Source organism: Octodon degus, unplaced genomic scaffold (genome assembly GCF_000260255.1).
Source record: "Octodon degus isolate 3935 unplaced genomic scaffold, OctDeg1.0 scaffold00021, whole genome shotgun sequence".
Classification (NCBI taxonomy): Eukaryota; Metazoa; Chordata; class Mammalia; order Rodentia; family Octodontidae; genus Octodon; species Octodon degus.
Genome location: NW_004524597.1, coordinates 13,980,361 through 13,992,413, shown reverse-complemented (window position 1 = coordinate 13,992,413; position 12,053 = coordinate 13,980,361). Strand labels below are relative to the sequence as shown.

At 45.0% G+C, this 12,053-nt stretch overlaps 1 protein-coding gene across 5 annotated transcripts in view; it reads left to right on the top strand.

Moving 5' to 3' along the window:
- The first annotated feature begins 2,855 nt into the window (after nucleotides 1-2,855).
- Nucleotides 2,856-12,053, top strand: part of Klhl22 (kelch like family member 22) — a 40,837-nt gene continuing 31,639 nt past the window's right edge. The window contains exons 1-2 of one of the 5 annotated variants that reach the window (XM_023711694.1): nucleotides 2,856-2,917; nucleotides 9,206-9,273. Coding sequence is in view for 4 of the 5 variants with exons in the window: in XM_023711690.1 (XP_023567458.1) it covers nucleotides 2,886-2,917; nucleotides 9,206-9,469 (296 nt within the window). In the remaining variant the exon portion in view is untranslated. The other 4 variants (XM_023711690.1, XM_023711693.1, XM_023711691.1 and 1 more) reach the window with 4 other exon arrangements.

Here is a 12,053-nt window from a genome sequence, read left to right as displayed (position 1 = left end):
TTACTGTGTAGTTCAGGCTGGCCTGGATTCACTACATAGCCCAGACTGGTCAGGATTTTTTGTTGTTGTTTTTGTCTTTTTAAGACAGGGTCTAGCTATGCAGTTCAGGCTAGCCTTGAGCTCAATTTCTAGTCCAGGCTGGTTTCCAACTCACAGCAATACTCGGGCCTTGGTCTCTGGAGTGCTGATATTACAGGAGTGTACCACCATACCCAGCTGTGATGCTCCTTTTAAACTAAATCTCCCCAATTCAGAGAGAGAGGCATGTGGGGTCAGGGTATTAGCCTTTCTTGCACGACTCAATAAAGCCCTAATCAAACCTACTTCCTGCTAACCCAGGTTGCTTGAAGAACAACTTGTTTTGCCAGATAAATTTATTACCTAGTCCACCCTCAACATTTGGAAAGCTACAGAAATTAGCTATGGGATCAGACCACACTCTAGATAATCTATGAAGAATAGCCATGATAGTCTTTTATCCATTCCTTAGTTGATGGCATTTGGGTTGCTTGCAAGATTTAGCTATGACAAATTGTGCTGCTATAAATATGGGTTCACATATATCACTGTGGTATGGTGATTTCAATTCTTTTGGAAAAATACATAGGAGGGGAATAGCTGGCTTGAATGGAACCTCCAATCCTAGCTTTTTGAGGAATCTCTATACTGATTTCTATAATGGTTGTAGCAGCCTGCACTCCCACTAACAGTGGAGAAGTATTTCTTTTTCCCCACAGCCTCTCCAGCATTTGTTATTGGTTGATTTCTTGATAATAGCCATTCTTTCTGGTGTAAGATAGTACCTCAGCATTGTTTTAATCTGCACCTCTTGAATGACCAATGAATGATGTCGAACACTTTTCATATATGTATTTGCCACTTGTATTTCTTCATTTGTGAAGTGTATATTCATCTCAGATGCCCATTTCTGGATTGGATCTTTGAATTTTGGAGACTTGATTTTTTTTTTTAATTCTTTATAATGCCACCGAGCTATATCCTCAGTTCATGATCACTGGTCTAAATGGTGGCAACAGGAGAACCCTGGAGTGCACGCTCCAGTGGGAAACCAGGTGGAGCCTGTCAGCTCCCTCAACACCCTCTTTGCTTTTTTCCACATAGGCAGCTGATGCCATGAACAGAAAAGAAGGGAAATTCCCAGGTACAAAAGTATAGCAAGCACCGAAATGTCCCATGGGCTCAGCTAGCCACCAGCAGTCAATCCCTTTTACCAAGTGCCTGCTAGGAGGCATGCCTCTCAGAATCTGGGACTTACCTCCTTCCTAGCTCACCAAAACTATTACTGGCCAGTTAAGTTTATACATTTAGTTTGCTTGCTGCTAGACAGAACAAAGGAAGCCATGTATTATGAAAAGACATTTTAAAGTAACTTTGAGGAGATGGTGGAACCTTATTTGTATCAAATCAGTTGTCTCCCCTGCAGCTGCCCACACAGCTGGAGTCCAAGAATCCTTTCTGGTAAGGGGGTACGTCGACTGGGCACAAATAGTGCAATCTTTACATTTGCTTTTGATAGGTTTTTGAAGCACAAGGATGTGTCACAGCAGAGAAACTGGCAGAAGTAAAAAGGGAAAGAAGGCTGAGGCTTTTATGGCCTTTTGCCAAGGGTGGAGTTTGAAGGCAATGTTCGGATGTAACTGAGGAACTGGCTGTTGGTCTTCCCTGAGGTGGTGGGAAAGGTGAAAGGACCTTGCACTCTGGGCTGAGTTGGAGAAGAAAGCGGAAGGTGGTCAAAGATAAGCTGTTGTTTTAAAAGCTTCAGCCATATTAGATGGCCACCATTATAATTCAGCAATTCATACTAGGGCCAGAACCTATCAGCTTTCTCATTTCCTATCATCTTCAGCTTATCTTACTTTTTCTTTTTCTTTTTTTAAATTTTATTTATTTGTGTGTGTGTGTGTGTGTGTGTGTGTGTGTGTGGCCAGCTCAGACCACCAGGGAGCGGGGCTGGCTGGCATGTGGTGCTGGTGGATTGAACCGAGGTCCTTGTGCTTCGCTAAGCTTGTTCTAAGTAGGTGCTTTATTTTTTTTTTAAATCTTTTTTTATATTTATTTATTTATTTATTTTGTGTGTGTGTGTGTGTGTGTGTGTGGCCAGCTCAGCCCACTGGGGGCGGGGCTGGCTGGCATGTGGTGCTGGGGGATTGAACCGCGGTCCCTGTGCTTTGCTTGGCTTAGCTTGTTCTAAGTAGGTGCTTTAGACCACTGAGCCATCTCACCAGCCCCTCATCTTACTTTTTCTTGAGGAAAGGAAACTGAGTTCAGGCCTCCTAGCCCAGCATCTGCATATCCTATCACTTCTGGTCTGAGAAGAGGGGTTGCTTGTTAGCTGTGGTCATCAGAGAGCAGTTTGGAGAAGGTGCTTATCTTTGAAACAAAAACAAATCTAATTTCTAAAGTTCCATGGTGCAGTGTCAGTTAGAGAAGGGGTGAATAAGGAGGAAATGGGTGAGTGAAAGAGGTAGGGCTGGACTGAGGGAATGCAGGAATAAATGGGTGTGGAAATGACGGCGAGGGAGAGAACGAATGAGTGAGGCTCACACTGAGAGGGACCCAGCGCAGGAGAGGGGGAAGGAAGGTGGGCACGATTGTGCGTGGGGTGATCCTCCTTACGGGGACGTCATGCATTCATTCACTCGTTCAGCCTCATCAGGTGTCAGGAATAGAGGTAGGTGGGATGCGGCCTTGGCAGTGGTCGCCCTTCTGGAACATCTCGGGGCAACCCAGAGGCCCAGGGGCAGCAGCCCCCTCCCCGGCTCCCGCCCGCCCAGGGCAGCCCCCTCCGGCGGGGGGGGGGGCCCGCGCGCCTGCGCAGCGCGCTCACGTGACGCCCGAGGCCCTGCCCCCTCCTCCCGCCTCCTATGAGTGTGGCCTCGGCTAGCTGCGGTCCCAGGTCAGCTGTGAGGCGTGGGTTGTGGTGGACCGCGGGCGGGCGGCCCGCGACGGGCTGTGGGCTGCGGGCCGGCGGGCACGGTGCCCGGGAAGAGTGAGTGACGTGGGGAAGCGAGGGCAGGCGCGGGCCAGAGGCTCCGGACAGCGGCCTGAGGCGAGCCTGTGGCCTGATGTGGCGGGGGGCTCCGGGCAGGACCCCCGCGCGCCGCCAGGCTGGGGACGGGCGCTTTGCGGCGGGCTGGGGCCTGGGGTTTCCGGGGAGCTGCAGGCCGAAGAGCCACCTCGCCCCCCGACCGGCCCTGTCGCTCAGGAGGCCCGGTGTGGCATTCCCTGGCCTTGACCCTTGGCGCTGCGCGGGCGGCACCTGCAACAGGCTGGAGGATCTGGGTATGGATGCCGCGAGCTAGCGTGACTTCGGCCTGTCGTGCCTCAGTTTCCCCCGCGCGCGTCCTGGGCAGGAGTCGAGGTTTCAGGGACTCCCCAACAATGGGCGTCCTACCTCGCCAGCTCACCCGATTTCCCGAGAGAAGGTAGAGAGATCGAGCTGTAAATACCAAGTCCCCCTGTTCCAAAGCTTCTACTGTCAGGTAGCACTGTGTTAGTTGTTAGTCCGGGGAACAGAATGGATCTGGGTCCGCGTATGAGGGACGCTGCTACCTTCTGCCCCCATTTCTTCCCCGGAGTCCCTCACTCTGGGCCTCCTTAAGGCTGGGCCTGGATCTTTGAGATGCTGAGAGTCTGTGCTCTGGGAAGCTTAATCTACAGCTCACAGATCTTTCACCCTGTGAAAGATCCCCATTAATAACTTGGGGTCCACTCTGTCAGCTCTTCCCAAACTGTCCCCTTTGCCTTCTATACTCAAGGACTAGAGTTCTTTGCGGGCTTTGGGGGATCCTACAGAAGAGTGAGAATGGTAATTCAGTTAATGGTATTGAGCTGAAAATTGTTCTAAAATGTTGACTGTCATTCATACATTCATAAAAATTTTATCTTTCACTTTATACCTATTTGGGACATAAAGCTTCCTTTCTGACCCCTCCCACCCTCACAGAATGGAGGGACATTTGCATGTGAAGGCTAGACTTGAAGATCTTAGGGGACTGGCATGGGCAGAGGACTAAGGAAGTGTTTCAGGATATTGTAACTTTTTGGCAAGTGAAAAGTGAGGTTTCCAGGGATGGAACTCTTTTTTTTTTTGGATCAAACTCTTAAGAGCATTTAAAAAAAAAAATACAGAAAATGGGGATCAGAAAAGAATAATGAAGGACATGCTACATAGTCATTCTTTTTGAGAATACTATCAGTTACCTATGATCTCAAACGGTAGTTTTAGTTACTGTTTAGCTACCATTAGCTACTTTCTTTTAGTAAAAGATACATTGTTGGGGATCTAAACAGTGGCTTATTATAGCTCAGCAGGCACAGTGCCTGCTAGGCTAGTGTGAGGCCCTGAGTTTGATTCCTGGTACAAAGAGAGAGACAGAGACAGAGACAGAGAGAACAGAAGGAAAGAAGGAAAAGAAATTGGTATAACCTCTGTGAAGCACAATTGGGCAGTGTCCATTAAAATCACAAGTATAGATCCTAACACAACATTGCAGGTAAGAGGATCTTTGTTTCTGTTTATCTTTTTCTTTTCTTTTAATGTATTTAGTGCAGGATCCTAGTGATCCTCCTGGTTTTAGCCTCTGAAGCACAGGCCTCCACACCCAGTCTCAGTTGCTATCTCAGCACACCCTGGGGGCAGGGCTGGCACAACACACTGGGATCAAACCCTGGTCCTTGTTCCTGCCTAAGCAGGAGCTTTAGTCTATTGAGCTATCTGGCTGGCTCTCTATTTTTTTCTTTTCTTTTTGAGACAGGGTCTCACCATGTAATTCAGTCTAGCTTTGAACTCACTATGTAGCCCAGGATGGCCTCAAACTTGCGTCAATACTTCTACTTCACCCTCCCCAGTGCTGGGATTAACAGGCCTACACTATTATGCCAAAGGGGGTGGATCTTGAATCTGAGACCAGCCTGGGCTACATAGTAGCACCCAATGTCAAACAAAACAAATGTGCATTAAAAACAATGACCCAGGGTCTGCAAGATAGCTCAGCAGACTAAGCACCTGCTTAGGCAAGCCCAGGGATCTGGGTTTGATCCTCTTACCATGTGCAGCATCAGCCCCATCCCCAGGCATGCTGAGCTGGCCACCAAGACTAGGCATGGTGGCGCACACCTGTAATCCCAGCACTGAGGAGAATGAAAACAGGAGAATCACTATGAGTCTGAGCTGGGTAGTGAGACTATACCAAATACATAAAAGTAATTGAAGAAAAAAAAAACAATGACCCGGAAATTCTCTATCTAGGAAATTTTCCTCAGATACATGCTCTGTGTATGACTCATGTAAATGATTTTTAGTGACTAACTGCAGTAGCTAACAATGGGAGGAAATCCAGATGTCTCATTAAAACTGGTTAAGTACGGGGCTGGGAAGATTGCACAGCAATCTAAGCACCTGCTTGGCAAGTGCAAGGTTCCAAGTTTGATCTCTGGTACCACATGCTGTGCTGGCCCCAGAATCCTAGATGTGCCATGGTGGCACATGCCTATAATCCCAGCACTAGGGAGGCTGAGACAGGAGGATCACTGAGTCCAAACTGTGTAGCAAGACCCTGTATCAAAAAAAAAAAAAAAAAAGGAATTGGTTAAGTAAACTGTATTTATCTCTACAATGGACTATGGAAGGTATATGAAGATACAAGAGCTCATGGAATACAGAGAGGAAGGTTGTAGATTTGCATATTCACCTGAGATTCTATAGAGCCTCTGAAAGGGTGTACCAGAAAGTGAATTAGTTTCCTTGGGAGAGGATCTGGTTAGGTTATAGGTGGAATGGCAATCTACCTATATAGTTTTATAAAACACCTTTCTTTTGAATTTGAATCATGCAAATATATTAAAGTTTTCAAAAATACTTGAGAATTTCACTATTAACTATTTCAAATTTATCATAAATTTCATGGAATAGCATTCCTTTTTAAAGACGGTCTCATTATGTAATTCAGCGTGGCTTTGAACTTGTTCCTGTAGCCCAGGCTGGCCTTAAACTCATGGGGATCCTCCTGCCTCAGCCTTCCAAGTGCTGAGTGCTAGGATTAAAGGTGTGTACCACCATGCCCTGCATAACATTCCTATCACATCTTAATTTTTCTTGTATGTGAGATGATACAGATCAACCATGGGGCTTCATGCATGCTAACTGAATGCTCTATCACTGAGCTATACCCCCAACCCACTTTTATTTTTCTTAAATATTTTCTTTTTCCTCCTTGGAAATAATGATTATAATGAATTTGGCATTTCTCATTCCTATAAATGTGCTTAGATTGTTTTATGCCATATCTCTAGGCAATATTGGATAGTATTTTGCATGTCTTCAGGCTTTTTAAATTGAAGGTATTTACAAAAGTTGTACTATACCTATTCTACAATTTTTTTTCCTCTCTGCATAACATTGAGATTTTAAAACTGATGGCTGTACCCTAGGTTCTAGTTTGCTTATTTTAATTGTTGTCTGGTTCTGTTGAAGCACTACGCCCCAACACTCATTCTAAGAACATTCATTGCTTGCTTCTTAATCCACTGAGCCATCTCCTCGGCCTTTAAATGCATTCTTGAATGTTGTTGACTCTCGGCTGTGATTCTTCATAGCAGGGAATTGGTTCTTTTGTCTTTGCGTACCTCTCAGCACTTTACAAGTTCCTTTCATTGTGCTTCATAAATATGCTTTGCCTGCCCAAGGAAGCAGTCTTCCTGTTTTACTGTACTCATTCTTGTGGTTGGTGTTTAGGGGTAGTTTCTACCCATCCCTTCCTACAAGAATAGATGGGCTACTGTTATCACAGCCATGGGACTCTTCACTTGAAGGCTTGATGTCTGTTGAAGCAGTCAGTCCTGACAGTCTCCCCACAGCAGGCCCTCTCGACTCCATGATGGTGATTGTAGCTTGTAAGCAGCAGAGACCACCAGGCTTGTGAAAAGGCAACCCAGCCTGGAATTTATTGTGCCTGGGTTCAGGCAGCGAACGTGATAAGACCATCCACCCCAAACAAAGAGAAGTGTGTTTCTTTTATAGGGATGGAAAGAAGGCAGAGGACACTAGTTGGGAAGATCCCAGTGAACATCTGTGGTTAAAGTGTTCTAGCAATCTTGCATCTTGGTGGGCAGAGTCCTTTGAAGTTTCTGATATAAATTTCAGGGTGTCTCCAGATGTCTGCAGGACCTGCGAAATTCCTTGTCCTATCTTATCTCCTTTCCTGTGCCTGTCTGTGACAGCCTCTGGTGCTAAGCTGAATTCCCTACTGAGAGCTGGATTCCCAGCAGCAAGTAGTGCTTCTGCTGGTTGGCAGTATGGGGGCTGGGAGAGTCAGATCTGGTTGAAGACTTAAAGCGATGAGGAATTTGAGGTTTAGTGAAAAGAGCTAGTGTCTAGATTTAGCAGTGATTCAGGCATTCTCAAGAAGCTTAAATCTTGTGGGTCTGAAACGAAGTTTCAGGGTCAGGGAGATGGCTCAGTAGAATAAGCGCTTGCCTGGCAAGCACAAGGGTCTGAGTTCAAATCCCTGGTTCTGTAAAAAAAAAAAAAAAAGAGTCTTGAAATGAGGTTTCATTGATTTGACATGTTTGAAATAATAATAAGGTGATACAGGGACTGGAGAGATAGCTCAATGGTCTAAATGCCTGCCTGGCAAATACAAGGACTCAAATTTATTTTGTTTTGTTTTTATAGGTATGAACTATTTTATTTATTCATTTATTGCGGAACCGGGGATTGAACTCAGGCCCTTGTGCTTGCCAGGGAAGCGCTTATTCCAATGAGCCATCTCCCCACCAAGGACTCAAATTTGATTCCCAGTTCCACATGGAACCCCCACTGGCACTGGAAGCCCAGGTGTGCCGTGCTGGCTACTGAAACCAGGCATGATTGTGCATGCCTGTAATCCCAGTGCTGGAGAGGCTGAAAACAAAAGGATCACTATGAGTCTGCACTAGGTAGCAAGACCCTATCTGCAAGGTTCCAAATAAATAATAAACAAAAATTTTAAAGATTAAAAAAAAATAAGATGATATAGATAAAAGTGATCAAGCTAGACCATGACCAATATAGGATTGTGAGAGACAGACAGCCTAGGAAAGAAACTAAAGGTATTCAGAGAATGACAGTTATCCCTTATGGTCTAAGAACCAGAGACAGTGCAAGGGCAAGGAGGCCTGGAGAGTTTTGAGCCAGATCACAGGGAAGCCCCAAGTAGGAGGCAGTAGGGGCCTCCTCGTTTGAGAAGTCAGCACACTTGGGTCATTTTAAGACCTTTGAGTGGCCTGGACAGAAGAGCTTCATCAGAATAAGCAAGAGGTAAGGAAACAGATTGAGGCATTATTTCTGTGATCAGATCCAAGAATGGTGACTGGAGGAGTAAGGGGTGGCTAAATCAGGGGTGAAGACAGGAGTCAGAACCAGAGAGTCTGATAAGGAAGAGACTGTTGAGACCAGGAAGTTTCTGATGTAGGAATGGTTAGATGTACCAGTGACAAAAATAGACCAGTTGGTAAGGCTTCTTCTGGCTGAATTAGGTTTTGATCTGGACTTGCATTTGGGAATGCAGGCTGGAGGAAGGGATAGCCAGAGCAAGGTATGCCTTATGAAAGGAAGGAGTCAGAGAAGGGGGAATTGCTATGTGGAGGTAGAGTTTTCAGGCAAGAGAATCTTGAGCTAGAAGTGGTCAACTGGGGACAATCCTTAGATCTAACCATCCCTGGGGTGTTGGTGAGAAAGATGAGCCAGTGCAGGGTGGGAGGAAGGAATGGATAGGTGGGCCAAAGTCCCAAGTGTAGAAGGCAGATTGAAGAGAATTTAGTGGGTCTGATGACAGACAAAGGGTCTGGAGCCCTCAAGCCCAAGAGGATAAGGAAATAGGTGGTAGGAGGTGTGCTCCTGAGCCTCAGTAGTGAGGAAGGAGACCTTATCTTTTTGGCCAGTTTTATATTAAGATTTTTTTTGTTTGTTTTGTTTTTTTCATTTTACTTTTTTTTTTTTTTCATTTTACTTTTAAAAACATAGCAAGGAATTGGAGAAGGGATACATTTTGGGGAGGGGAAAATGGGGTGGTACAGGTGAGCTGGAAGGAGGCACAAGAGTTGGGTGAGCAGTAGGTGCCATAAGGCACACAGTAGACCAGTCTGTGTATAATAAAGATGTCACCTGCCTTCTTACTTATTATCCTTTCTGTCTTGTCAGCAGACAGGTCACAGTGGTGAGAGCTGGTGTGGCATTCAGAATGGCGGAGGAGCAGGATTTCACCCAGCTTTGTAAGTTGCCCACACAGCCCTCCCACCCACACTGCATCAACAACACCTACCGCAGTACAAAGCACTCCCAGGCCCTGCTAAGGGGCCTGCTCGCTCTTCGGGACAGTGGGATCCTTTTTGACGTTGTCCTGGTGGTGGAAGGGAGACACATTGAGGCCCATCGAATCCTCCTGGCTGCATCCTGTGATTACTTCAGGTAGGCTGCTTAACCTGGTTTTTTTTCAAGGACAATAACACATGCCTAGTGATCTCAGCTCTACTAGGCGTGTATGCTGGCACTAAAGGTGCCTGGTCTCAAACTGACTTTGGAGCTTCTTCATTGTCTAGCAAGATTCTTGCAACAACTGTGAGACTATAAGAGTTTTAGAGTGCTTTCCTTTGAGCTGTTCAATATCTTAGGCATCTTTTTTCAAAAAGTAATTATGCTTGGGCTGGTCATGGTGTTATACACCTGGAAGAGTCTGAGGCAGGAGGAGTACCACAAGTTTGAGGTCAGCCTAAACTATATATCAAGAGCCTATATACAACAAAACATTAATAATTTATGTTTGGTTTTATTTGTAATGTCATATATTATAGGACGACTCTTAAACTTAAATTATAATATCTTAGTATAAAACAGATTTGTATTTTACTTAACTCTTGTTTCCATTTCCATCCCATTTTGATTTTGAAAAATTTGAAATTTGTGTAAAAGTTAAAAGAACAGTATGATGAACATCTGAATATGTAGCAATTATTAATGTAGCTCTGTTACATTGCACTCTCTCTTTCCTTCTCTCTTCCTCTCCCTCTCCCTCTCTCAAACACAGACTATTAAGATGTTATGACACTTAAAGGTAGGTATGGTGACATGCCTGAAATCACTGCACTTAGGAGGCTGAGGCAGGAGGATCAAGAGCTTGAAGCCAGAGTGACCTACATAAAGAACTCCACCCGGCTGACTTATTGGGGTGAACTCCATCTAAAAACAAAATAAAAAAATACACATTATCACATTTTAACACACACACACACACACACACACACACTCATTATTGTAATATCAAATAGGAGGTCCATGTGAGTCCTGGTCATTCCTGTGGCACATTGGAGGTGCTGAAGCCCAAGGCCAGGTATTACTGTAGTGCTTTTTTTTTTTTTTTTTTTTTTTTTTTTGGTGGAACCAGGGATTGAACTCTGGCCCTTGCACTTGCCAAGGAAGCACTTATTCTACTGAGCCATCTCCCTGGCCCCACTTAACACTGTGTACACATTGCCCATATAGCTACATGATATTTGGAGTCACACCTTTCCTGGCTCATAATTCTCATCCTCAGGCATCAGCCTCTGACTCTCCTACTGGGCTCTGTGGCCTCTCCAGCATTTCTCATGGCTTCCTGCATGACCTTGTATTAGCACTGGAAAGAACTCTTGGCTTGTATCTCTGATATACTGGGTTGGAATTTCTTATTCTGGTGGCTAGCATGTAGTAGTGAAATGAGACCAATAGTCTGTAGATATGAGAGAGGAGATTGGGAGAATTGGTTACATGATTCTGGAGGTCCAGAGTTCCACAACAAGCCATCTGTAAGCTGAAGTCCTTGGAATGCCAATAGCACAGCTCAGTTCTTTATTTTCCTTATTTCTTTTTTAGTATCAGGGATTGAACCCAAAGCCTTGTACTTTCGAGGCAGGTAGTTCACCACTGAACTACACCCCTAGCCTGACTCCAAGTATGAAAACCTCAGAACCAAGAAAACATGATTTAATTCTCATTCTGAGACTGTAGGCCTACGGATCCTTTGGGAGCTGAGGATCTTAAGGGAGCTGTTGGATGTAAGTCTTAAAGAGTCCAAAGAATAGAGAGCTTGAGTTCTGATATCCAAAGGCAGGAGACAAAAAGAGAGAGAGAAAGAGAAGAACCAGGGAGATAGATGGGGATAAGGAGGAAGAGAAGAGAAGAGAAGAGAAGAGAAGAGAAGAGAAGAGAAGAGAAGAAGAGAAAGAAAAAGAGAAGATAAATCTCATCCTGTCTGTGCTGTTTTTCTTCTCTTTGGGCCTCAGAAAATGGATTTTCCCCCTAAGACCACCAACTCACATGCCAACATCCTCTGGAAACACCCAGGGAAAATGCTCTCTCGGTTAGCTAGGTATTTCTTATTCCATTCAAGTTGACACCTGTAATTAGCTATCACAAGTGGTTGTCACATGGATACTCACACAGTAGCCATGACTTAAATCAGTTTTTGCATTTTGTTTCCCCTGTTGTCTGTGTGGCTGTGCACCCTGAAGAGGACTTCACTACCCTCCTTAGAAGGAGAGAGGGCCCTCAATCAGGATGTCAGGATGCATACCCCAGGCATTCCGTGACAGTTCTGCTTCGTTGTTTTGTCTTCAAGGCTCCATAGTAGTTCTCATCATCTTTTCATGGTGAATGTGACCCACTGGTGGCTTGATGTAGATGTGTCCAGGAGCAGTGGCATCCCTTTAGTCCATTAGGAGATTTACATCAATGGTCTTTAATCCCAATACTCTGGGAGGCTGAGTCAGAAAGATTGTAACTTCGAGGTCAGTGTAGGCCACTTAATACTTAGTGAGACTCTGTCTAGAAGGAGAAAGAGAAGGAGAAGGAGGAGGAGAAGAAAGGAAGAAAAGAAAGAATGAATAAATAATATACAAAATGACAGGGGCATGGTGGAGAATTTTTTTCCCTCATAATTTTATTGAGAAACAAATAGCAATGAGACAGTTTCAAACCACATTGATAGGACAGTTTCAATAATTAACACATTGCATAC